We start from the raw sequence: 27,146 nt of genomic DNA, 5'->3' as shown, positions 1-27,146 counted from the left end.
AAGCAACTCAGTGAGATCCTGTCTCTAAATAAAATACAAAATAGGGCTGGGGAGGTGGCTCAGTGGTTGAGTGCCCCTGAGTTCAATCCCCCGTACCAAAAAAAGGTGGGGGGAGCCAGTCTTAGCAATTTAGCAGGGCACTTAGCAATTCAGGGAGACCCTGTCTCTAGTAAAATATGTTTTTAAAGGGCTGGGGATGTGGCTCGGTGGTTAAGCACCATTGGGTTCAATTCCCAATACCAAAAAAAAAAAAAAAAAAGTACTTAGCCAGGGCTGCAGGCCCTGAACACTAAGTAGGTCCTCATGCTTGACCAGGGAAGAGATTTCCTTGGCACCCTACTCCCAGCACTTGTGGTCCATCTCTAGCCCCAATCACAGGTGAAGGGCCAGATTTCAAAGAGAAAGAGATGGGAACCTGGTCCAAATCTCCTATAAAGTGAGCAAAAAACCCCAAAATACCCCTAGATATTCAAACTCAGTCTGAACTGAATCATTCACAGCCACCATCCTACCACCACCACCTCCAACAGAAAGAGGCAACAACTGTTTTATATAGAAGTTTATTCCCAAAACAGAGCTTGGCTTCACGGAACAATTTACACAGACAGGAAAGAGGGCCGCTGGGCTGAAGTGGGGAGACCCCAGAGAGGGGTATCTACAGAACCTAGGACATAGCAAGGATACCCTCTCACCCACAGCATGCCACTCAGCCCTTTGAGGGCTGGGGTCATTTGGGGTAAGAAGAGCTGGGGTCCTGGCTGGTGGGATTTGAAACCAGTGAAGTAGAATTTTTAATCTCCTTGGAAACTGCCTCCAAGAGCATGCATGGGAGTCGGGTATGGGGAGGTGTCTGCACAGACCCAACCCTATACAACCACTGTTAATAGTGGTAAAAGGATGCCTACTCTCAGACCTTCTGGGTCTGCTGTCAAACTGGGGGCTCAGGATGGACCTTTGGCCTGGGAGAGCTAGGAGTTAGAAAACCCCACAAGATGACCAGGCCCAGGATCTTCACAGGCGGGTCCTCTTAAGCCCCTCTCCCACTTTTCCTACCTTTCACTTGTAAACAAAGGGGGAAAAAATTCTCAACTGTAAACAAAGTGTTAAAGTTCAAAATTTTAAGCTGTAAACAAAAAAAGTTTTTAAAAACCTCACCTGTAAACAAAGTAACAAAATTTTAAAGTCTCTAGTTCTGAACATCAGACAAAGTAACAAAAGTAAGAGTTTTGTGAACAGGGTCTAACGGTCATTTTTCCCTTTAGAAGGGAATAAAGGAAGGGTGGAACTGAGTCACTTCAGCAGCCCGGTGCCTAGGGCCAGGGAGGATCCTGTAAACATGGGGGGCAGTGGCACCTACATTCTGGGTCTTGAATTCCCTCATATCTGCTCCCTTTGTTCACTCTCCCACCCACCCCTCAGAGGGCAGTGTGGGGGAGTCAAATGGCACCACAGACAGGGGCAGGGGCAGGTCAGTGACCCCTCTACCCACCCAGTACTGGAATGTCTGAGTAGAAGCCTGGGCCCCTCCCCCAGGGAGAAAGGGAAGCCTTGCTCTGTAAACATGACATCTGCTGCTCCACCAGTGCCCACAGCATCAGTCCTAGGTCATAAGGCAGTAAGTGGCAGGGACTCCATGTAATAAACACACATCCACGGGGAGGGGTGGCATGAGCAAGCCCCCATGAGAGAATCAGAGGACCCCTGTTTCCAAGACCAACCCCCAACCCCAGAAGTTTGGTCGGTGGGGCATTTAAGAGAAAATAAGATCGATTCTGCACTTTGGGCCCTGACAATCCTCAGATCAAACAGGGGGGTGGGGTGGGGTGGGGTCAGGAGGGCATCTGTCCACATGTTGGACAAGTCTACCCCAGTAAGATATGAGAAAAGAACATATGGTTTACTATGGACCCAAATGGGGCCAAACTCTGCATCTCTCTTCCTCTGTTCCCTTCCCTTTACCAGTCCAGTCTCAGACCCCTGGGGGAGACAGAAAAGCTGAAAAATAACATAAGCATATCTCTCTGGTTACAAAGGTATAAAATGTATAAAAGTCTTCCCTTCAGTCCCCACCTGCCTTGCACTTGTCACACCCATGCTCACTGATGTGCATGGAACCTCCACACTGCCATAGAGGGAGCTGGGGGGAGGCACACAGGATGCTGCCTTAGGATCAGCCCCCCTACTCCTGGATTTTCTCCTGTTGCCCTCAGTTGTTCCTCATATGCACGTCATCCTTCAAGAGTGACCCTCACTTCTGGGAACCCTGTAGAGTTGAACATGGACATCAAAGTTAACTGCTGAGAGGACCCTAAGTCAGATGCCTCCTAGCTTCCCTACCATATCTGGCCTGCTCCACCTCCCCCATTACCGTTGCCTCTCAGTGTTCAGCCCTTCATGTTCACTTTGGAGTTCTGAGTCCCCCACCCATTCTGAACACCTTAACTCATCAGCAAGGCTTCCTGACTACCTCGGTCTTTTCTCTTAACACTTAGCAAGCACCTGCCATGTACAGACATTATGTTAAGCACTTGGCACGTAATATCTCACAAATCTTCTCATCTCAAAGAGTTCGATACTATGGACCTTTCTACAGATGAGGAAACTGAGGCCCACAGAGGCTTGTACCCTGCACAAGGTCACACAGCTAGTAAGATAAGAGAACTCAAACTCACACCTGTATGATTCTAGAGCCTAAGCCCCTACTCAATTTCCCAGCCCTCCTCTTACTCAGCCAAAGCCCAAGGCCACACTGTAGGGGGACCCAGGTGATAAGTCTGCTCCCTTTCATCCTCACCCTTTAGTATCCCTCTAGAACCCTGGGCCCTCCAACCCCCCCTGCCTCTCCCTTCTTCCTTTGTCTTCCCCCAAACACTGGGTCCTGCACAGTTCTGTTGGTCCCCTGTCCCATCCCCAAAGACCCCTTCCCCTCAGATCCATCTCTCAGCCTACAGACTCCCCACTCCTCCAGAGCTTGACCTAGCTATACTCCCTGAAATGCAACTCTCCCATTGGCTTACAAAACCAGCAACTCCTGGTTTCTCCTCACCCCACCATTCCTTCTCAGGCTCTTGTATATCCAGCTACTTCTGGGCATGTCTGCCATCCTCTACCCCACAGATGCCCTGCAGGCTCCTGAGATGTACCAGATCCCAGCTCAAGCCTCTGAGCCTCACCCCATAGTGCCCACAGGCAGGAGGAACTTAAAATTGACAGAATATAGTTTATCCTCAAAGTTAGCTCTTCATCCTGATATATCTGGTATCCCAGGATATGACCCCTTAGACAAACCTTCCCAAGCAAACACTCCTTCACTCCTCCCTGCTCTTTGAAAATATGGGGTTATCTTCTACTTCTAGGCTTTGACTCCTGCCTTGCCCCCTCTACTAGATCCAGTCCTTTGGAGGGCAACTATCTCTTCCTTAGTCTGGGAGGTGCAGGGAAAGAAAGCTGGTCCCAATCATACAACTGGTGAGTCCCTGCTAGTCACATTCCCTTTCAATGCCAGATCTCTGTACCCAGCCTCTGACCTCCTGGCTGTGCTGAGCCTGGGGTAGCCCCCACCTGTCTGTCAACCCCCACCCCATTCTGTAGTGGAACCTAGGGGAGGAGGCTAAGCTAATAAGGGTATGAGTAGTTGGCTAGGCCATGCTTACTCTGAGTCCGGCGACAACTCTGAGATGCTGTGGGACGTGGCAGAGCGAGGTGTGGAAGGCCCAAGTACAGAGGCTGTGGCAGAAGGGGTGGCAGTGGTGTGAGGGCCAGAGGGCGTGCTTGAGGACTGCACAGAGGAAAGAGCTGAAGAGTTGAAAGAGGCGAGGATGGAGGAGAGAATGTCCAGCTGCTCTGTGGAGGGGCCATGGCTCGGGCCACTGGTTGGCTCCTCCCTAGCTCTGAGCAGCTGAGGGGGTGGTCCAAGGGCCTCTCGTGAGGAGTGCCTACTAGGCACTTGGTCCAGCTGCTCCCGAGAGTTCGAGCTCCTGGACAGAGAGTCCAGGGGCCGAGATGGCAAGAGGGGGTCCTTTGAGAGTTGCCGCTGGGGAGACAGGGGCAGAGTAGGGTGCTGTGGGTCAAGGTCCCGGGTGAGACGGGGTGGGGGCAGTGTGCTCAGCCATTCTCGGGGTGCTCCTAAGTCCAGTGCATCCCGTGACCCAAAGCGACCAGCTGTGGCTCCAGGGTAGTCTCGGGGTGGCTGCCTCCGTGGCAGGGTGCTGCCCCGAGCTCTGGGCTCTAAGCGGCCTAATGCAGCATCCAGGTGTTCCTGGGAACCTGGCCGGCTCAGGGGATGCAGAACAGGGACAGGGGCTTCCTCTAGTCTCTCACGGCTCAGCTGCCGCCGTAGGAGCAGATCCAGTTGTTCTCGAGAAGAGTAGCGACTGGCTGGCTGTGAAAGGCTGCCTGTGCCCCCACCAGCATAGATGCGACCATAAGAGGCAGCTGGCACAGCACGGTGACCCAAGGTGGCTGCACGGCACCAGGACAGCTCAGGAGCACCTCGGGTCTGTGGTACCAGTGGGTATTGCAATGGGTTCTTCAGGATACCTATAGGAGAAACAAAATGGGGGGCGGGGTGTGGGGGTGGAGTGGGCCAGGTAGGTATTCCCTGAGTTTAGGGATCGGGTAGCTGCTGGGATCCCTGTCAGAGTTGGGACTAGAAATCAATCCCCTGGGGAGGAGCAGAGGCAACCCTGGGGGTCTCAAAGAGGCAGCAAGAAAGGGCCAGAGTGGGCTGGAGATGTGGCTCAAGCAGTGGGGCCCGGGTTCGATCCTCAGCACCACAACAAACAAAGATGTTGTGTCCGCTGAAAACTAAAAAATAAATATTAAAAAAATTTGCTCTCTCTCTTGAAAGAAAGAAAGAAAGGGCCAGAGTGGAGAAGTATTAATACTCTGGCTCAGGTGAAGGCAACCAAACTTCCCCACTGACGTCAAAAGAGCAGCAGCCACCAGGTTCTGGAAATATAGGACTAGGTCAAAGAGGAAGTCCCCAGGGTCCCTGTAATGCAAGATTGAAGACAGAAATGTTTTGTGTTGTATAGGAACAACCTCTGGTGGTTCCTGTAAAGCAAAGTAAGGAGACAGAAATCTTCCAGATCAGATAGGCTCTGGGATCTGGGAGACAGCTTCCCTTAGGATCTCCACAAAGCAGACATGGGAATGGGGAAGGGAGAGGAATCCCTTGGGTTGGGGCAGCACTGGCTTCTGGATGTAGGCCAGGGCATGGGAGGAAGGAATTGTCTGGGTTAATATAGGTGCATGGGGACCATGAAGCAGAGTAGAGAAACAGAAACCTCCCAGATCAGAATAAGAGGAGCTCAGTTTGAGACCAGGAAGCTGAAATTGATTGCATGAGGGCAAGAGTAGCCTCTAGGGTTCATGTAATGCAGGTCAAAGGTCAGAGACCATACCTTTCCTCTGGCGCTGGGCTTGGCCCAGGGATGTTTCGTCCCCGCTGGTCAGGGCCAGATCTGGATGGTTGTTGTTGGCTGTATCTTTGCTGGTGTCCAGCCCCAGGCGCCTTTCAGAGCCCCATGTCTGCAGAGCACAGGGGGCTGCCTCGCATTCCCCCAGGGCTGGCCAGTAGGACAGGAGGTCATTGCCATCCACGTCTGTGGAGCCAGGGCAGGTTACAGAAGCCTCTAGTTTGATCCCAGTGACTTAGGACTTCTGTGACCCAGACTCAATGACATTCAGTGATTCCTGGCTCTAATGACTTTTGAAAATCCTGGCTATTCTCATTGAGTAGAAGTAGGAACAGAAGGGAGACCAGGAAGACCAGGTTGGGTCCCAACCCACAGGGACAGAGTCTGGAGGGACATGTCATTCTATAACATCCCTGACTTCATCACTCTATTGCTTAGGCTGTTCCTGTGTCATCCAGATACTGCTGGAAAACTGGATGGGGATGGTGCGTGGGGTTCCCATGAAGACCCCAGAGGGTCCTAATGTATCAGATTCAGGCATCCTGAGGAGATGACAGGATCCTTGAATCGCATCTAAGTGGAACATGGGGTATCCCTCAGTCATTCATGGGATCAGAGTGTTCCCATCACCTTTAGGGTGGGTGAGGAGCCTCTCACTCTGGGCTGTCCGTCGGAGAGGACGCTGGAAACGCCCTCGTGTCCGACCATTGTCCTCGCTTTCTGAAGATGGGATAGACAGACTCCTTTCCTCCTCCAAAGACAGGTCACTGTCAGAGTCAGAGTCTGCACCTAGAGTTGGGAAGACCAGAAGGAGGAATGTGTAGCAGTAGCTTTGGGAAGCAAAGGACTTGGGGATAAGGAAAAGGCCTGGAGATAAGGGTCTAGAGGTGGATGCAGCAAGGAAGTTGGGGAGGAGGGCCCCAGGCAGAACTTGGGAAAGGGATAGGAACAGAGGGGCTATAACTATCAGGTATGAGCTGGGTTAGGAGTGGGTTGGAAGAACCAGGGTTAGGTGGGTGGGTGCCTCCTAAGACAGTGACCTGGGGGGAGCTCATCCCATCCCAGTCAGCCACTGCTCTCAGTTTGGGACAGTAGGAGGATCAGGAAGAGACCCTCTCCCTCCCTCCTTCCTTCCTGATCCAGGGCTCCAACTCCACCAGCATCTCGATGGAACATGGCCACGTCCAGGTCAGTGGGGCCAGCATGAGCCTGGAGGCTGTGGTTAGTGTGGTCAGCAGCTGAGCCATGTCGAACCAGAACATTGTCCCTAGAAATACAGGAGACCCCCCCAATCAAGGACAGATGTGATGAGGTGCTTTGGGAGCTGCAATATCTTCAAGGACATGGCCAGCTGAGAGTAGAATGGTTGAAGGTGTCCCTGGGTGTGTAGCAGGAAACATCTGGGGCAGTGGCAGCAACAGGCCCCCAGGTGGCTGAGATAGGTAAAGTCACCCACCTTAGGATCTGGTATTGCCAACCCCCTGGTGAAGGGGGACTGGTCTAAACCTCATGTGGCCACTCACCTGAGGTAGCCGCGGCCCCGCTGGCTGTCCTGGTCCTGGGTCCGGCCAGAGCGGGCACTGCTCACTGAGGAGACGGTGGAAGCACCAAGAGTGATGCGGATGAGGCCACTCTCTTCAAAGAGGGCCGTGTTATTGTAGGCCCCAGGCCCCTAAGGATGGTGGGCAGGACAGGGGTGTGAGCCAGCCCTGAAGGACTTCCAGGGTCCCCATCATGACTCCCCAGACTTGGAAGCCCCTCACCGTCCCAGGTGCTGGCCTTGTCTCCTCTGGTGCTGCCTTCCTACTCAGACAGGCTGGTGTCCAGGCAGCCCGAGCATCTGCATTCAGGACACAAAAGAGCAGCAGCACTGCCAGGCCCTGGAGGTGAGCAAGGATCAGGGTGGGGTCAGCAAAAGTCACTAAGAAAGGAGTGGGTTAGGAGTGGGTTGGAAGAACCAGGGTTAGGTGGGTAGATGCCTCCTAAGAGATCAAAAAAGTCAGATAAGATCAGAGGAGGGCCACCAGATGTCCCTGTGGCTCAGCAAGAGGGGAGTCAGTTATTGCAGGTTATTGAGCCAGTGAAAAGTCCAAGGAGGGCTTAGAAAAGTCAGCAGGATCTGAGCAACAGGAGTAACTGGAGTCAGTCAGCAAGGGGCCAGGAACACAGTGTTAGTGAGGGTCTAACCAGCACACAGCCTGACAATGTCTAGTTCAGAGTCAGCTCCAGGCCTGGGGCTAGCAGTTAGGGCCAGTGATTGGTCTGGAGTAAGCACCCAGCCTGGCAATAATTGTTACCCACTCAGAGTGAACTCCAGGACTGGGGGCAATGCCTTGCCTGGGCTGGGCCCAGCCTGCTGAAGCCCCCTCTGGTTCTGGGATAGAGGAAGGGTGTGAAAGGTACCTGGAGGCCACAGAGTCCAGCATGGAGGTAGTGGAAGGCCAGGATGCTGTGGTTGACTGCCAGGAGGCCAAAGAGCCAGGAGGCACTGACCAGCAGGAGGAGCAGAAAAGAGCTGCGAAGGGTCCTGCTGTGAGGACATGAGAGGACACAGGAGGACACAAAGGGGTCACACTAGAAGAACAGGAACTTTATGGGAAAATGGAAGTCTCAGAAGAACACTAGGGGAAATGGGAAGTCACACAAAGAACCAGGAGAGTACTCAGGGAGCCGTGAAAGGACATGGGGAAAATGGAAGAGTTCGGGTACCATGAAAGAAAACATGGAAACACATGGGGCAGGGGAAAAAGTGAGTCACCCAGACTTTGGGTGACAGAGACCCTGGGAAGAGCCAGGGAACAAGGAGATGGTAGAATGGAAGCACATGTGGGACCAGAGAGGGACCACAAGCTAGGGAAGGCATGACTTTATCCAGAATTTAGAGCCCAACCTCTACCAAGCAAGGATGCTCTGGGGGCTCCATGTTTTATCCATAATGGGTCTTCCATCTGTGAACCCCCCTTTTTCCCCAGTCAACTCACAGCACAGAGGTCTTCTTGGTTTCCCTCTGTCCTGTGGAGCAGGATGTGCGGGCAGCAAGGAGAAACATGGTCCCATTCATCTGGACCCATGGTGGACATGTGGGGTCCGGGTAGGGCAAAGAGAAAGAGAAGAGATAGTGTGAGACAGGGACATAGAGAGACCAAGACTATACATAGGGGCAGAACCAATGATAAATTCATATACACGCACGCACACAAAGATAGATCAGGAACAAAGACAGTGGAGCTTAGAATCACAGGAAAAGTTAGACATAGGGAGCCAGAGAGATACTGAGAGATGGAGACAGAGAGAGATGCAGAAAGAATCAGAGAGAGTGGCCAAGTCTCTGACCTCAGGCCCTCCATCTCCATGCCAGCTAAGTGGGGATTGGTCACTCTGTGACCAGACAACAGAGGTAAAGACAACCCAGGAAGCCTATGGACTGCCACCTCAGCAGATTCCACATTTTCTGCAAGCCCTCTCCCTTTGTCCTGGGAGGGAAGCACATGGTGGCACCAACTGCTGGGCACTCACCACAATGACAAGGATAACAGGGCCAGCAAAACTCCAGATGAGGGGTTCATGGATAGAGATCCAGCAGAAGTCAGGGTTCCCGTAGCCCTCAGGATCCAGGCCAACAGCAAGGCCTTGGAAAGAGAAGGGGAAGGACCAAAAGGGTGTCTTCTAGAACTATAGAATGACTGAAAACCCCTTGTGTGGGGGGAAAATCTGGGAGTAAGGATGAACAGGTTCTTCCTTGAGTAGATGGCATTGGGGGGCTGGGGTTAGGGGTCATGATCAGGACTAGGGATATGGTCAGGGTTGGAACATGTGATAAGTGAAGATTTTGGGGTCACATCCCTGAATAGATAAGTGGGCAGGGCCTCACCCAGCAGCACAGCAGGGACACCCCAGCCCAGGGTGTGGTAGAAGCGCATTGCACCGCGGTCCACATTGCGGGGCTCAACCTGCATGCGGTAGAGGTGCAGGCCCTCTACCAGGAGCCATGCAAAGGTGCTGAGGAAGAAGTAGTGCAGGAGGATGGCAACCGCAGTGCACACCAGCTGAAGGCAGAGAAGGAGACATCAGCACATCTCCTGCCTTGCCCTACCTCTGACCCTACTGCAGGCATCTGCTTCCCATCTCTGACTCTTAAACCATAGCATCTTACCCAGCATATTGTCCCAAACTCTGACCCCAACCTGAGCTTCTAAACTTTGGCCCCAGGCCTTCCCAGGTTAGGTGGGGTCATCAGGACACAGGTTCCCTGGCCCTGACCCTGCACCTGGTTATGGGTCCTGTGAATCCCCAGCAGGAAGAGAAGCTCTGCCACCCCCAGGGCAGCTGCTACATTGGCATGGATCCCACGCACGTTGGACTTGAGACTACGTAGGCTCAGCAGGACAGCTGCAGTCAATACCAGTGCAGCCACAGACACTGCCACAACCACATGGGTGAACACAGCCAGAAGCTCCAAGTCACCTTCTAGCCGCTGTGGAGACAGGGATGGTTATTGGGTGTTGGGCAGGACCTCCCGGCCCTTTCAACCTCCCATTTCCTCAGAACCCAGAACACAGCCCCACCTCACGGGGGGAGGCATCCATGAGAACACCAAAAGTGCCGGTCCGGCTGCAGCGACACCGTGCGTGGGACCCATTCCTGTGCACCAGCTCACAGTCCCGTGCTGTCCACGTGCCATGCTGGTCCACCCTGCAGCCACAAGACAGTTAGACCTACCTTTCCCAACAGGGAGTGCCCACTACTAGAATTTGTAAGAGTTGGTGTAGGGGCTGCGAGTTCCTGAAGTTGGGGAGCAGCATTCCTCATGGACCTAGTTGCAAGGCAGCATGGGTAGGGAGCTCAGAGGAAGGCTGGGACTATCAGTTGGCCTCTCAGAGGCTAAAAGGGGAACCAAGGGAGGGTTTCCAGAGCAGGGATCCTCACGGGCCAGGTGGGTCCCATTGCACGCAGATCGCCTTGCTCCGATTCGCTGTCTGCAGGAGGCGGAACTCAAGGCTAATGGGGGACTCCAAAACACCCTTTAGGAAGTTGCGTCCATGGAACACAGCCACGCTGACCACCGGGGAGTTCATAACAGGGTTCTGGGGAAGCCTGAGGAGATACCCCATTTGGGCTTGGTCATTATTGACTTCTGATCTTTTCAAGCTCTAAATAGCAATCTCATCCTATCTTCATACCATCTACCATGGCTGTCCCAGGGTTTAGGATGCCCCTGGAGTAGATGCTGCTTCTAAGAATGCCTCTAGCCCCTGCCAGCCTGCCATGGGGCTTTAGATTCACTGCCCAGATTGGGATCTGAGCAGCTTTTGATGGTCTACAACTGTTTGACCCAATCTTTCCCCCTCCCACCTCGATCAGACCATCAATTCCTCAGTCATTATGTCTCAGTTAGTTGGCCTAACTGCACCTGTTTCACATACTCCTCTTGTATGATTGACCCATTTGTGCTCCATGTCCATCAGCCTTCACCTCTTCTACTCTGCACAAATCCAGAGAAAATTCACACGGTACCTAAATTGGATAGGTCTTGGAGCCGTGCACAAGGACATCTCTGTATATCTGTGAACCTGTGCATCTGTCCACCAAATAAGGAGGTACTAGGCTAGGTAGAAGCTCACAGAAAACTCAAGAGTGAGGGGCCTGAGAATAGTTCTACTCATGGTACCTGGCACCCCGGCGTTCAGCTTGGAACTGGGCAGGGAGTAGCCCCCCCAAGGTGCGGTACACGAGGAGGATGACAATGGAGATCCCAGATTCGGGCTCAGGCTCTGGAGGGGCTGATGAAGGGACCACACTTGAGGCAGTAGAGTTTTCCATGTTGCTACTTGTGGGAAGAACTGACAGGAGAGAGGGAAGAACCATTGTCAAGTGACCTCTAACCTATAAGACCCACAAATCCAACATTGAACCCAACCCAGCATCAAGCACAAGGATCTCTTCCTTGCAGATCCAGAACCGGGGAGTATGGAGAGCAGGCACCCATGAATGAAATATTCCAGGCCTGGGAAGTATCATCTGTGGTGAAGGAGAGGATCTGGCAAGTGAGAGTGTAGCAAGGTGTAGGGTAGAGGGCTAACCTGGAAGGTCACACTTAGGAGATCTGAAGCAGGAAAGGTCTGATAAGGGGAGAATCAATAAGAGGGCAACATGGTGTCTGTCTTGAGAGAACAGGAAAACAGGACTTGGTCAGGGATCACCCAAAGGTTCTCACCTTCAGATGGGAAAGACCGTGGAGTCTGGGAAGGCAGCAGCACATGAGTATGAGGATCCCAGGCATCTTGGCCCCGAAAAAGGTTGCTGTGGTAGCGGGGGTAGCGACGGGCCCCCCGAGTTGAACTAGGATGCTCCAGGCGGTCAATGCTGAGCACTGTCCAGGAGAAAGAAGAGTGACACCCATCAAGTACCTCCTCCCCATACCAAGAGTCTCATTCCCACCTACCCAAGTATCACAAGTCACATTTTCCTTGCCACTAGTGTAGAGACTGTCCATACAAAGCTTGTCACAGCCTCCTGCCACTATTTGCATTATCATCCATAGCCGCTCCAAACTCTAGGCCCCTGCCTTTTGCAGCCCCAGTCCTGCCCCACCCACCACGCACTGATATTGGGTGTCACCAGTCCCACAGGATTCAGGTATGTGAGTTCCATATTCCTTGCGAGTGTGGCTGCATATTCCTCCAGATGCTGCATCAGCCCTGCACTGCCTGGGGAGTCCTCAGGGGCCCGCTGCCCCAGCGCTGCCCACAAGTTCCCTGTCTCTGGAGCAAGCAGTGCAGAGCCAGTCCACAGCAGATTCTGAGAGAATAGAAATAAAATTGAGCTCAGCCAGGTGGTGAGGATATGCCAAGGGAGAGGGCAGGCATGAGGGATCTGGCCAGGTGCTCAGAGGGACTCCAAGAGGCTAGAGGGCAGAACTGGAGAAGATAAGGGAAGAGAGAATGCCCAGGTCCTTCACTTCTTCAAAGATCAGGAAGGACCTGAACTGGGGATCCAGGGCTGGAGGACTAGGGAGTCAGGGCACATGGAGCTGGGAAATAGGACCAGGGATCTGTGAATATAGGGCATAGCCCTACCTCATTGAAATGGGCATCTTGTGTGGCTGTCAGCCCAAAGCCCTGCTGATGGCTCTCAAAGGCCAGTAGGTAGGCCAACAGGCGGGAAGTGACTCGGACATCTTGGCTAAAGTAGCGGTCAGTGTGGCCAGTCACCTCCCGTAGCCGTTGAGCCAGCTTCTTGGCCTCCACAGTATCCAGTGCTGTCTTGTTCAGCTCTAGGCCATCCAGCTGCCAGGACAAGGATGGGAATGGTTGTTCTGTCATCCTGTGGGCTGTTCTCAAGTCTTACAGGGAGAAAGACTGGGACAGATTAAAGGATAACCAGGAAAATCCTTTTAGGTCAATAATTAGGGCATGATATTTGGTGCCCACCACAGGCCTGGGGAAGTTGAATCCAGGCCCAGGGCCAAGGAAGGTCTAGGCAGTCTCACCAGCAGACTGAGCTCTCGAAAGGCAGGGGAGGTACAGTTGAAGAGGTCAGGCTCCAGCCAACCCCGATCCTCATCACATAGTCTCACAGCAGCACCTGGGGGCAGGCAATACTTGGTCAGGCCTAGGGCCTGGATACCTTTACTGACAGGGTGACCCTCTTCTATCCCAGGGGGAACCCTGAGACAGAGGCCAGTGTAACAGGCATCTATGGCTAGATGCCTGGATGTAGCAGCCCAAGCCCAGCTGCTTGTTGGTCAATTCCTGAGGGGTCTGTGGAACATTCTTATCACCAAGCACATAAAGGAGAGCACAAGGATGGTGCTGCAGACACACACACACACACACACACACACACTCACACACACACAATTATTCTCACACAGGCATGGCAGGACAGACACATACACACTGGCCAACGTTCATACTCATACACTATTGCTTAGCTGCACAAACACAGACATGTGGACCAGGAGAAGTGTGCAAATACTTGATGATCTCTCATACACACGCAAACATACTGATTCAAACAAGGTCTTCCAGGATTATAATGTGACACAAGTGAGATGGGGTTGGGGTTCTCATACAAGTTTTAACTGCCCCACTGGTGACTTTGCTGTCATTACTCTCCCTTATCTGTGGGGTTGGGATGTAGTTGACTAAGACATGACCGGATCTTAAGCGAGATTACAGCCACCAACAAAAGGGACCCTAACTTAAATATAGTACCCCATTTTCCCAAAAGAGAGTCATAGACACGTGCACAGGCACAGTAAGACACACACATACACATAAGCATGCACACACAGACAATCTCTGTCCAGCCACTGCAGAGACCTCAAGCAGCAGAGAGGTTCTGAGGGACTCTCAGGTGGCAGGGAGGAGCAACTGGGTCCTCAGTCAGAGGGAAGGAGTATTTTGTGACCTCAGTCCGTATGGATAGGCCTACAGGGACCTCAGGAAGTGAGGAAAGGCCAATACAATTCCTTATTAGGGAAGGGTTGGCAAGGGTCTTAGGAAGTGGGGAGGGATCTGTAAGATTCTGAGGTGACAGGGAGGGGTCTCTGAGGACCTCAGGCATCTTCAAACAGCAGAAAGAGGCTTCCAGGAACTTTAGGCAGTTAGAAATAGATTTTAGGGACCTCGGGCAGCAGGGAGGGGTCTGCAGGGACTTTAAGCAGCAGGAAGGATCTGCAAAAGCTCAGGCAGTGGGAGGAGGCAGTGCACCTGAGCAAACACGTACCCCTTACCTGCACCCCGCAATCCTGCCCAGAAGCCAAGAGAAACAGATGGAGGCTTAATGAAGGTGTAGGAAAGAACCCAGAGCCCTTAGAAGGTAGTGACGGGCCCACAGGACTCCCAACCCATCCCACCTTTTTACAGGTACAAGGTCACCCCACTCAAGAAAAGTAGCTCTGACCATCAGAGAATAGGCCCACCCCTGCCATCAGCAATGCCCCTATTTCTCATACTTACCTAGGGCCCCCCGGGGACAGGGCACTGTGGCCAAGACACCAAACTTGGTTTGGGGCCACCACACACCCGATCTCAGGGACTTGGGGCAGGCATCATAGAGCACTAGGGAAAGAGGAAGCTCTGAGCCAGGTAGCCAGGGTCTAAAGCAAGTGACAGCCACACCTACTACCCCTGTATCACACACCACTGTAGACCCACCACTCCCCTGTGGACTTCTTAAGAGCTGGCATGTCACATTCTGTGACAGGTCAGCAAAGTATTTGGGGTAAATATGAGGCTTCCTGGGTAAAACTGGTCTGGTCTCCCTCAGAAGCTTCCCAGAGCCCCCCTACCCAGAAGCCAAGCATGCCACTGATCCTTTAGTGGCAACTTGCTGGAACCAACCCTCTACAGGTGGAGCTGGGTGGAGCTTGCTCACCCCGGCAGCCGCTGGCTGTCACCTCAGCAAAAGGACTGTCACAGCTGTTGCACTGGCGGCCAAGGGCTCCTGGGCGGCAGGGGCACTGTCCACTATGGGGTGCACATGATCGCGAAGTGGAACCAACAGGGTAGCAGTCACAAGGGAAGCATGAGTCACTGCCCCGTGGTCGATAGTGGAACTCCTGTTTGAGGATGAGTCAGGGGCCTGAAGTCAGAAGTCAGGGCTTAACATAAGAGTCTTAGGTCAAGGCTTGGGGAGCAAGCAGAATTAAGGGCAAATGGTAAAGACAATAGGAACATTGGTCTCAAATGAAGACAAGGAAGATGTGTTATGGGATGAGGAGGAGAAATGATAACTAGGTCACAGAATTCAGGTAAGAGGTTAGGGCCCAAGTCAGGTGACTGAGGTCAGCCAACTGGACAAGAATCATAGATCATACTTAGAGGTTTTAAAGGTCAGGGTCAGGAGCCAGGCAAACCTTGCAATGACACTGCCCATTTGTCTTGTTGCAGCTGGGGTCAAAGCCCTTGTGAACATCACAGTTGCAGGGACCACATGTTGGGCTCCCCCACCAGCCCCGTGGGCATTGTTGGTCCATCCTGGGGATAAGATGAGGTGATAAATGCTTCCATAATACTTCAGTGACCCTCCCTATCCCCACCAGCTCTTTCCATCATCCATCCCCCAGAGTCTCACCTGTGTTCACAGTGGTGACCAAAATAGCCACTTGTACAGTCACAGGTATAGCCATGGGGGGCTCCTGGGAGGTGCCGGCATGAACCCTGGTTCTGACAAGGGTTCAAGAGGCAGGCATCCACACAGCCTGGGCCATAGTAACCTGCAAATTGGGTCAGGAAGCTCAGGACACTAGTCACAGAGCATGGAAGGAAGTAGGCACTTCTCCCTCTCAATTCCTGCCTCCTCTAGGCCCTGCAGCCTCCCAGTCTTTCCCATAGGCCCCTGGCTTCTTCCCAGATGACCCTCTCAAGGCCCACCTGGCTGGCAGGTACAGGAAAAAGTCTGCCAGAGATCTCGGCAGTCAGCGTGGGGTGGGCAGGGCCCAGATGCACAGGCGTTGGTCACGACACAGCCAGGCTCCACATTCACTTGGTGGGTGGGGGGTAGCAGGGCTGGGGACCCCAAGGGTGTAGAGCCAAGCCATACCCCCTATGGACACAGCCAGCAAGGGATAAGACTCATGTCAAGGCACCTCAGCATCAAGTCCTGTAGAGCCAGCCACCCAGTCTGATGACCCCTGACATACAGTCTCCCTCAGGTCCCCCCAAATCCCAGCCCCCCCAAACCCCAGCTTAGCCCCCCATTGGACCCCAAATTGTGCTATTTCTGATATAGATCATTAATGATTCTTGATAATCTAATCTAGACTCTTACTTTCCACACTTCAGAAAGGCTTGACTAATCTCTGAATGCTCTGGGTCATTTATCCCCCAATATCAACTCCTACTTGAATGCTATTTTTCAGCTCCTGATATCTGACCATTATAGGAGCCCCTGATAGCTGACCACTAACCCTAATGCCCCCATATCATATTCTCATGCTGACCCCCACCTGGATACAGCCGACCAGACCCTGAGGAACATCCTCCTTACTGCTGTGGGGCAGGCCTCCCACGTGGAGTTGCTTTACCTTCAGGCCCTGCAGCTCACTCCCCACTGTCATGGTGTCCTAAAGAAGGGAGACGGTCAGCACTGAGGGAAGGGGGTGACTAGTGGACTCCTGCCATACCCCAGAGTCAGTATTAGTCTTTTTCTAACTCTGCATGACCATATTCTCTGTATCAGAGGAATAATGTGGAAATGAGCTACTTCCAAGTACAAAGAATCTTCTGAGGCATGGAGGATGCATAATAGAATAGTTGCAGTCAAGAGCTGGGCTTGGACAGGCCCCTCCCTCCTGAACTCAGAGCAGACCTTGAACTTCCATGATTTTGACCTGAAGTAGTAAGGATTGGGGTGAAGACCAGAAGGGTCTTTTAGGAATCAGGCAAAGTATTGGCTACAGAGGTACCCCCAAGACTAGGTCAGATATCTGGGTATCCTTCCTGATATGAAGAGGGCCTTGACAGTGGACCAACCTAGCTGGTGGGATGGGCTTAGAGCAAGGCTATGAGCAGGGAGACTGGGGGAAGAACATTAGATTTGGTGCAGTGATGGAGTAGAGAGGACCTGGATTAGAGGTGGGGTCAAATAAGGTAAATCTGATTGGAAAACTGAAAACAGACTACACTGGGGTTAGAGGTCAGACCCGGAAGAGGCTGAAGTCCAGTGAGACCATGAAGACGTGGTGGCCCCGCCGGCCACCTGGCTCCTCCTGTAACTCCAGCCGCACATCATGCCATCGGCCATCATTGACAGTCACTTGGTCTAGCAGGAGGTAGGCAGCACGGCCTGAACCCCTGGTTACCGTCACAGATAGCAACCCTCGATCTAGCTGTGGATAGAGATAAATAGCCCCAAGGTTAGAATCCCAAACTGAGTTATGACTGGAAGATGAGATGAGATGAGAATATCAGAGGTCAGAAGAGTAAAGTCAAGGCTATATCTGCCACACAGGGGACACCATGTTGCTGACATGGATCAGTAATGGACAGGGAGCAAATGAAAGGACCAGGGGGTCATGGATTGATGCAGTTAGCACAAGAAAAAGCTATGCTTAGGCCCTGCACCTGCAGAGAATATTGTGGTAGGGAAAAGTCAAGGGTCCAGAGCAGAGTCTAGTGCAGCTAGGACACCTGGCAGAGAAGTATGCTATATGATCAGCCTGAATCCATAGAAATGTTACTGGAAGTATCAGAGATTGATGGTTGAGGGTGTATGAAGGGATCAGAAGGACAAACACACCTGGCAGAGAAGCGTGCTGTGTGGCCCAATCTGTACTTGCATCAGGACCCCGTGCATCGCCCATGTCCGAAATGCTAGCCCCAGGTACCATGGCACAGTCACAGCCATGTCACTTCCAAAGTCCCAGCTCAGTGAGCTGTTGCCATGGAAATGGTAGGGATGGGCCATGGCTGAGGAGATAAGAGAAGCAGGGTCACAGCCCCTATTCTAGAAACAGACCTTACCCTGCAGACCCCTCCTGCCCTATGCAGCCCACTCACTGAGCCGACAGTCTTTGCCACCAAAGCCCACAGGGCAGTCACAACTGAAGCCACCCCAGCGCTCTGAGCAGAAGCCACTATTCTTGCAAGGGCTTGAGTCACAAAAGTGCAGCTTGGCCTGGCAGCCTGGAAGAGGAAGGCATATAGAAGATATAAAAATATGAGGTGAGGGCATGAGTGCTAGGTGCAGAGGGGCCAAAAAACAGCATGATCTCAGCTTTGTGTTCACTGGTGGGGGAGAGGTGGGTAGGAGTAAGGCCCTAAAGGCTGGGCTCTAGCAGCCTTGCCATCAAAGGAGACTGGGTTGAGGTCAGATATGGAGCCACCCCATGCAGCCCTGCAAAACCCTCTTATGATTGGGACAGGGCCACAAGTGAGGCTAATGGGAGCTTTGTGCCTACCTGCCATGGTGCCATTGTTTGCAACAAAGGCCGCCATGTCCACTCGGCGGCCATCAATATGCAGGTCTCGCATACAGCCAATGAAGTCCTTGTGGGACACGGGGAAGTTCTCGGGGAGGTTGGGGACACCCCCCAGGAGCAGAGGGCCCGTCAGGTCCAGGGACCTGGGAGTCAGGGGCCTGGGTCATTGGTGGAACTGGGGCCAAAGTAGGATTGCTCCTGGAGGCCACAGGAAGTAGGGGGTAGGACTCAGAGGAAAGGGTAAAAAGCAGGGAGGAAAAGGCCATCTGGGGAGGGAACTGGGGGCTTACTCCAATTGTGGGGGCACAAAGGAGAGATCATGATGATGTGGGGAAAGATGGGCAAGATGGAGTCAAGCAAGGGTCATGATGAAGGAGTGAGGCATCCAGGTGACTGGGGCAAGTGATGGAGAAGTGGGTTTGGGAGGTGATATCAGTAGGCTCAGAGTCCTGGAAGGCTAGATAGAGATCAAGGAGCTGTAGGTGATGTATGGCATTAGAGACTTGGATGGGAGAGTAGAGGCTTTGGAGGACTGGGTACCTGGGAACTTGTGCATGGGAGCAGGGGGTCAGGGATAGAATACAGGATTGGGGGCTAGGGTGAGGAGGCTTCTAAGGTCTTTAAAGGGAAATCTGGTGGTTTGGAGAAAGGATGGGAAGTTTGGCAGGCTGTGGTGAGGAATGGGGTATGTGAAGGGTTGGGGTAGGCTTTTATAGTCAGAGGATATGGGGACCATGGGATGGGGGCCTCACTTCTTGGAGCTTGTTTGCACACCAGCAGCAGCACATGAGTAGTTGCCAATTTCAGCACCAAACTGCAGAGCTACAGCCACATTGCAGTCATCCACACTCAACACCGCAACCTTGTCCTTGGAGGGGCCCTGAGCACCCCCTAGGGCATCTGTCCGGGGCTAAAAATCCAGGCACACCGGTCAACTATGCCCAAGGGTAACCCCTGAGAAGCAGAACTCAGAATCCCCATGCACATGCACGCGTGCGCCCCACGTGCGCCCCCCCCCACACACACACCAAGCCAGGGGTGGTGCCTACCTTGTTGTAGTATTTCAGATGCACTGTATGCCACTGCCCATCACTCAGGCCCCCTGGAATTGTGGGGCTGACCACTGTATTGGATTCACCTGTGGGGGATATGCAAGTGGAGTGTCCTCTGGAGCTGATGAGTTGCTCTACCCTCACCCAGCTCATATAGCATATTCCCACAGTCATCCTGGATGCATCAGATCAGTATATCTCCTGGTGACCACACTGGTTAGAACAGAGTGGCCTTGAAGAGATAGGAGAAACATACACTTCTTGGAGAGATAGACCTTCCCACAGGGAATGGACATGGAGCTGGGTTCTCACTGTTGTCTGTTTGGCACTGAAGTGTGTTGAACAGTGCTATAATGAAGCAAACCTGAGGGGAACTTGTGGACTGCATTTTCCAGCCATCCCATGCACACACTGTCATGTACATCTCCCAGGGAGCACCCACCAGTGGAATATGTGAGCCGCACTTGGCCAGCCACGAGCTCCAGGGCCAGAAAGTCATGCTTCTCATTCAGGCGCCCATTATAGAAGAGTAACCCGCTGTGCTGCACCGTCGCAAACCTGGGTGGAGTGGAGTGGGGACATTAGGAACCAAAATGACCTCACACCTACCATCCTTGAGGGAAGGCTCGCAGGTCACCCGCCCAAGCTGGAGCAAGAGAAGACAAGACCCACCAGTATACTGATGGCCAGGGTACTGATGCTCTGAGACACCCTAGCTAACTTCAGGGGAGGGGGCGGTGTCCTGTGGGGACTTCAGGATGGGGCAATCAAGAATCTTAAGGTCATGGAGGTAGGGACGGAAGGGAGGCATACAGAGACACGGGGCGGGCACCTACGAGAGGGACAGCGTGAGGTGGAAGCGCTGCCGCAGGCCACGGAACATGACGAACGAACTGGGCGGGAACCAGCGTGCAGCCACCTCACAGCGAGGGCCCTCGAAGGCGCCGCCCGCAGGACACTGGCAGCGGAAGCCGCCAGTGGGTGCATCAGTACAGGTGCCCCCGTTGCGGCATATGCCGGGCACGCAGCGTCCGGCCTCGGTGTCCAGCTCGCAGTCTTCTCCTGCGGAGCAAGACACTTTCAGAAGCCATCATGGCCATACCCTGCCCACGCTGGAGCACGACCAGCCCAAGCCGAGCCTCCAGGCGGGTTCCAAGACCTCTGATTGGTCGAGCTACCAGAGAGTACGCCCTCTTTCAGTCTAGCCTCGCCCCATTCTTCCCGCCCAGGTCTGATCACACCCCCTTATCGCCTGGCCCTTGGCCACGCCTCCTTCACAGCTCTTCCAGTCTGAGGCTTTTATTCCTTGTGTTCTTAGGCTTTCTTTAGGCTGGGCTCTATGATTTCAAATGTAACTGAGCCCATACTAACCCCGTTGCCTCAAAAGTGATGTCCAGTCCGCACTTGTACTATAGTCCCGCCCCCAATTTTGCGAGTGTTCACCCAGCTCGGTCCAACTTTCAGCCCTGTGTGGGACTCACCGGTAAAGCGCGGACGGCAAACGCAGGTGTAGCCGCCTTCTCGCTGCGCGCAGGCGCCGCCATTCCGGCATGGGTTCGAGTAGCAGAGGTCCAGCTCAGTCTCGCAGAAGTCACCAGTGAAGCCAGGCGGGCAGCGGCAGCGCAAGCCCGCGATAGGCTGGATGGGTCGGAAGAGCGTAGAGGTGGAGGCCAGGAAGGGTGCGGATGAGTCAAAGCGGAGCACCGACACACATTTCATATAGTTCTCACAGGGCTCACGCAGGCACACGTTATCGTCAAAGGGCAGGACATCCAGCAGAGAGCGGGCAGCAAGTGCAGCACGACGAACGTACAGCTGCTCCTGAAGTTCCTCAGAGCTAAACCAGGGCCCAGCAGCTCCCGCCCCCGCCCCACGAGGTGCTAGAGCAGAGAAGCTCACATTAAGCACCGTGCCCCCGACATCTGTGTCATTCTGTATGTTAAAGATGAAGACGTCCTCGGTGGGTGTAGCGAGCACTGCAGCCACGCCTTCCAGGAAGTGGCCCAGGAGCGGTGACAGAAAGCGCTCCTGCCACATGTTCTCCAGACGTACAGTCAGGCTGTTAGCCAGCAGTTCCTCCGTGATGATGACCACCCGCAGCACACACTGCGCTGTCACACTGTGTAGGCCATCTGCAGAAAGGGGTATGTATGGATAGTGATCAGCCTGGGATTAGCAGCTGCCTTTCCCTGGGACACAAGAGGGCTATGGCTAGTGACTCCAGTCCCCAGTATCTCTGAGTCAACAGGCTGAACCCACCAGGACACAAGTTGAGTCTGGGACTAGTGACTACTAACTCCCCCAGCGTCATAGCATCAGCAATTTGCTGCTTCTTCCCCAGCCCCAAAACAGAAGGTGGCTGGGTCAGCAAGCCCATGGTTAGCAAGTCACTCCAACCACACTCAAGAAGGTCCCTAATGCTGGGTGTGGTGGTGCACCTCTGTAATTCCAGGGACTAGGAAGGCTGAGGCAGGAGGATCCCAAGTTCAAGAACAGCCTGGGAAACTTAGCCAGACCCTATCTCAAAATAAAAATAAACCTGGGAAGGGTGTTGCACACCTGTAATCCCAGCAGCTCTGGAGGCTGAGACAGGATCCGAGTTCAAAGCCAGCCTCAGCAAAAAGCAAGGCGCTAAGCAACCCAGTGAGACCTTGTCTCTAAATAAATTACAAAATAGGGCTGGGGATGTGGCTCAATAGTCAAGTGCCCCTGAGTTCAATCTTTGGTACCAAAACAAATAAATAAATAAATAAAAATAAAACCAGGGATGTAGCTCAGTGGTAGAGCACCCTGGGTTCAATCCCTAGTACTGGGTTGGGGAGCAGGCCCCTAAGTGCTCACTCCTTTATTCCTGTTAACATCAGCAGCCTACTCCACTCATGACACAAAGAGAAGTCAAGGTCACTGACTACACATTTCCAACTTCCTCCCTCACCCATCTCCAGCATGACAGAACCAGCAAAAACACATGCTCCAGAAACAAGGACAATTCCAAGTCAGGGATCCCAGTACCTTTCGTCAGCAAACTGAAACGGACTCTGGCTAAGGGAACACTAATTGCAATTCCCCAGAATCCTGTGTCAACAAGCTCCACGGGGATATAGTACCCTGACACTCCCATACCTCCCCTTACAAACATAAACCCACCACAACATTCTTCAATTAGCAAACTGCTCACCACCTTAGACCTGGTTTCAGTGCATACCCCCAGAGATGAAGGTGAGGTGCTTATCTGCCTTGTTCACCTTGTTTTCAGACCCTGGTACATGTTAGGAGATCAATAGATTGGTTGTTGCATGAATTATGAGTAAATGAAGGCTATGCTTTTTCTGACAGTGCCAGGACTCCCAGCTCCAAAATTGAGGAATGAGCACTGCTAAAGCCTATTCTCCAACCTCTGCAGCTTCCAGTAAGTAGGACTTCAAGAACCTCTTCAACTTGTTCTCCCCTCCTAATAGGAGGGGTTTGTGAAAGCCTGGAGAAGTGAAATCAGGAAAGAGGCGGGTGGGTCTCTGGACATTTCCCCAAGACCAGGGCCTTAGACCACAGCCAGGCCACTGTGGGCACACTCTCTGCTTGAAGCTGCCATAGTAAGCTGTTATTCCAAACCATTAAACTACTGGTCTCTTTTTCCTGCACAAATGGGGTAAGGGTCAGTCTGGATCTAAAGTAATCATTCATCTAAACATGGGCATGGTATGGACTAACTGGCAATCTGGTTCTGCCTGGGACCTCCAGAACATTATCCGAGGCCTTCCATGCCCTTTAGGGATAACAAAACTGTCCCTAGGGCAGCAGACAGTTGTTTACAATCTTTATGGTATATACTAGATGCCTTAGAATTTGGGGAGTTCTTAGGATACTATCCAAGAACCTAAGCAGAGTCCCTGTGAGGTCTATGGCAGATCTGTGGGGCACAGGAACTTAGAAGACTTGGAAATCACTATTTGATTTGAGGGTCTTTGGAGTTCCTGAGGCCCTGACAGCCTAGGATCATTGGGTCACTTGCCTGTTTCCTGCCCCTCACCTGTGACAGTCACCAACATGGAGGCTACCAGTGGGCGGTTGTTATCTAGCTTTCGGCTGAGTCGCAGTTCCCCACTGGTTTGGTTGACCACAAGCAGCTGCAGCTCATTGCCACGCTCAAAGGAGTAGAAGAGGTCATCAGAGACATCAGGATCATAAGCTGGGATACGCCCAATGATGCCCGAGGGGAAGGTGTCTGAGCGGTTTGATACATAGTTGTTGAAGAGGATCTGGAAGTTGTTGAGCACAGGACTGTTGTCATTCTGGTCAACTAGGCGGACATGAACGGTGGCCCGGCTGACCAGAGGAGCAGATGTGGCTTGTACCACAATCACATATTCCTGACGAGCCTCGTAGTCCAAGTCAATGAGTGCTGTCAACTCTCCAGAAAAGATGTCCATTTGGAACAGCTCAGGGATGTTCCCCTCTACAATCTGGTACATTATATGGGCATTGGGTCCTTCATCAGGGTCTATTGCAGTGATCTGGGCCACCACTGAGCCCACAATACTGTTCTCCTTCACTCGCACTTCAAACTCCTCAGCTGGAAAAACAGGTGCATTGTCATTCACATCTTGCACTGTCACCTGGATACTGACTGGAGTCCGCAGTGGGGGCACACCACGGTCCACTGCATAGGCAGTCAACTCATACACTGGTACTGCTTCCCGGTCCAGCCGCCTCACAGTCCGGACAATGCCAGAAGTGGGCTCAATGGTAAAATCTCCATCCCCATCTTCCCCATTCTGGAAAGTGTACTGGACCCGGCCATTGGCATGAACATCCCGGTCAGTGGCTGAGATCTGCAGGACACTTGTGAAAGGTGGAGCATCCTCAGAGACCAACCCTGTATAGTGGGAGGCCACAAACTGTGGTGCATTGTCATTCACGTCATTAACCATCACCTCTACATAAGTGGTATCTGCTTTCTGTGGGATGCCATTGTCCCGAGCAGTAATGGCCAGTGTATAGGTCACCTGGTCCTCATAGTCCAACGGAGCCTGTAGTGTAATGGCCCCTGAATCTGCATCAATACGGAACTGGGGCAGGTTGTCCTCCAGAAGATAGGTGATACGAGCATTCTCGCCCACATCATCATCAGAGGCACTGATGACCACCACAGTGCTACCCACTGGCCGATCCTCATTCATACTCACCGAGTAGTGAGCACTTTGAAAGACAGGCCGGTGAGTATTGGCATCTGTGATATTAATATGCACATAGCAGTGGTCATGAAGGGCACGGTCAGATGCAGTAAGCACCAGTTTGAAATAGCGTTCCTGTTTGTAATCCAGTGGCAGAGCCAGTGTCACTAGACCCACACCTCCTTGGGTGCTGATGGCAAAACGATTCCGGGTGTTTCCACCTGTGATCTGGTAACTGATGGCACTGTTGGCATCACGGTCTACAGCAGTCACACTGACCACACTGGTGCCCACAGCCGCATCCTCATTCAGCCGAAGGTGGTATTCTTTCATGGTGAACTCAGGCCGATTGTCATTAACATCTAGCACAGTCACTGTGACACTGGCTGAGGCAGAGAGCGGGGGTGAGCCATGGTCTCGAGCCTCCACACCAAAAAAGTAATGCTCCACAGACTCACGGTCCAGGGGACCACTCACAGAAACCCAGCCAGTGGCACTGTTTATTACAAATGGTGTATCAGGTGCCACACCAGTTAGGGAATACTCCAATCTGGCATTCTCCCCATGGTCTGCATCCACTGCCTGAATGTGGATAACTGAATGGCCGAGGGGTGCATTTTCCAGAACAGAGACCTGGAAGGGTGTGCTGACAAAGATAGGAGTGTGGTCATTGATGTCTACCACCTGAATGCTGACCAGGCCTGTGTTGTTGGACAAGGGTGGCCGGCCTGCATCTTGCGCCCGAATACGCAAGGCATACTCTCTCTCTGCTTCAAAGTCCAAAGGTGCCACTACCTGTATCTCACCCGTGAGGCTGTCAATAGCAAAGTGGCCACGGCTGTTACCACTGATGATGTTGTAGTGCACCAAACCATTGGCGTCCTTATCCCTATCTGTGGCTGTGACACGTAGCACCACCGTATGGGGGCGCACATCTTCGCGTACCTGAGCCACATAGCGCTTCTCGCTGAATTGGGGCACGTTGTCATTCTCATCAAGCACTGTTATATGTACACGAACGGTGGACGAGCGTGGCCCGGGCTCCTGGCCCTGGTCGCTGGCCTCTACCACCAGTTCGTAGCTTTCCATGTGCTCACGGTCTACGCGGCCGCTGGTGCTGATGAGGCCAGAGCGCGAATCAATCTCAAAAGCTGCTGCTGCTGCAGTGCGAGCAGCTGGCGGCCCCACAAAGCGGTAGCGCAGGTTGGCATTGGGGGGCGCATCGCCGTCTGTGGCACGCAACTGCAGGATGGGGTAACCCTCTTCCACATTCTCACGAAGTGTTTCCCGGTACTGAGCCTGCTCAAACACCGGCGCGTGGTCATTGCGGTCGGCTACTGTCACGGCCACCATGGTGGTGGCTGATAGGCGTGGTGAACCGTGATCCTGCGCTGTCACACGCAGGTAGTGGCGCTCCATACTCTCCCGGTCCAGAGCGGCAGCTGTGCGGATGAGGCCGCTCTGCGGGTCAATGCTGAAAAGTTCCAGCGAGCGGCTGTTCATGAGCGCCGCCAGAGAGTAGACTAGGCGCCCAGCCTCACCGATATCCGGGTCCTGCGCCACCACACGTAGCACCACGGTGCCTGCCGCCTCATTCTCGGGCACCAGGGTCTGGTAGTTGTACTGAGGAAACTGCGGGTGGCGGTTTGCTGCGCGACGGGGGCGTGACCTGTTCACTGAAGGTATTCGCCAGGTTTCAGGACCCGCGGGCGGTCCCGGGGGGCGCGGCCCCGGGCGCTGCGGAAGGAAGCGGCGGCGGAAGACACTACCCGAGCGCATGCGCTGCGGCACAGGCTCGGGAGCTGTCCGAGACTTGAGGGGTGCTGAACCCGCTGTAGGAGCTGTCCTCGCCGCACGCGGTGCTGAATCCAGTCCGGGCCCAGATTCCACAGCCCCGGGAAGACAGTCCTGCCGAGGGACTGCCCTGCCCGCTTGGGATGCTGTGGCTCTCTCGCCCTGACCCCTGCGCCCTAGCGCCCACAATTCCCTGCAACAACGCAAGGTTCCCACTCTTTTGCGGGAGCTTCTCCTAGCGTCACGCTGGAAGGACACTGGCTTTGGACCACTGGGCTGGGCCAGGAGGTCCAAACGGAAGGGCAAGCTGTTCCCTAGACCAGACCCCCCTGGGGACAGAGCCTCTGGCGAATGACTATCTCTCCGTCCGCAAGAGGAGACCTCTGGGCGCCAGCACAACAGGGGCCCTGGTCCCTGACTTGTCTCTCGCTGCTCAGGGGCCCCTCGGCCTCCCCAAGTGCTTTGCCTTCCCCCTCGGAGCCCCATGAAGACAGGCTCCCTAACTCCCAGGCCAGACCTCCCATTCTCCTGAGCCCCAGGCGACTCGGGACAAAGAGCCAAGGCTCCGCCGCAGATCTGCGTCCTTGGTCCCATAGCAGGAGCTACCCCCGGGTCCCAGCCCTGTTCTCCGCCACCCCCCAGTTCCTCCTGGCTGAGGGGGAACAAAGAGAGGAGGAGAAGGAACTGGAGTACCGGGGTCAACGGTCCCCCGAGACCCTGCCATAGCGGCCACCTCGCCATCATCTCCGTCCTCCTTGCACGGCCTCCACCACCCCCCGTC

The 27,146-nt window shown here is 53.5% G+C and overlaps 1 protein-coding gene across 6 annotated transcripts; it reads right to left on the bottom strand.

The window, feature by feature from the left end:
• Positions 1 to 197: 197 nt before the first annotated feature.
• Positions 198 to 27,146, bottom strand: Celsr3 (cadherin EGF LAG seven-pass G-type receptor 3). 6 transcript variants are annotated; one of them, XM_048794597.1, is made up of 36 exons: positions 23,428 to 27,146; positions 20,882 to 21,532; positions 20,237 to 20,462; positions 19,843 to 19,958; positions 19,398 to 19,486; positions 19,101 to 19,258; positions 18,328 to 18,491; positions 17,927 to 18,052; positions 17,667 to 17,836; positions 17,071 to 17,256; positions 16,375 to 16,491; positions 15,800 to 15,971; positions 15,501 to 15,642; positions 15,283 to 15,403; positions 14,802 to 14,985; positions 14,384 to 14,485; positions 14,158 to 14,172; positions 12,910 to 13,004; positions 12,497 to 12,706; positions 12,023 to 12,218; positions 11,635 to 11,790; positions 11,089 to 11,260; positions 10,347 to 10,514; positions 9,986 to 10,112; positions 9,688 to 9,894; positions 9,292 to 9,466; positions 8,937 to 9,049; positions 8,402 to 8,481; positions 7,824 to 7,950; positions 7,184 to 7,300; positions 6,944 to 7,092; positions 6,578 to 6,687; positions 6,051 to 6,209; positions 5,406 to 5,606; positions 3,654 to 4,539; positions 198 to 2,263 (listed from the first exon to the last, which is right to left on the bottom strand). In XM_048794597.1, exons 1-36 carry the CDS (start codon positions 27,107 to 27,109, stop codon positions 2,236 to 2,238), a joined length of 9,897 nt encoding a protein of 3,298 aa, XP_048650554.1. In that variant the 5' UTR covers positions 27,110 to 27,146; the 3' UTR covers positions 198 to 2,235. The 6 variants fall into 6 exon arrangements, 5 of the variants coding, with proteins under 5 accessions (XP_048650554.1, XP_048650555.1, XP_048650557.1 ...); XM_048794598.1 differs by having other exon boundaries at positions 7,824 to 7,947; XM_048794600.1 differs by having other exon boundaries at positions 7,824 to 7,935.

This window comes from Marmota marmota, unplaced genomic scaffold (genome assembly GCF_001458135.2).
Source record: "Marmota marmota marmota unplaced genomic scaffold, marMar, whole genome shotgun sequence".
NCBI classification, from domain to species: Eukaryota; Metazoa; Chordata; class Mammalia; order Rodentia; family Sciuridae; genus Marmota; species Marmota marmota.
The sequence above is the reverse complement of the archived record's forward strand: the minus strand, read 5'-3'. Positions and strand labels throughout refer to the sequence as shown.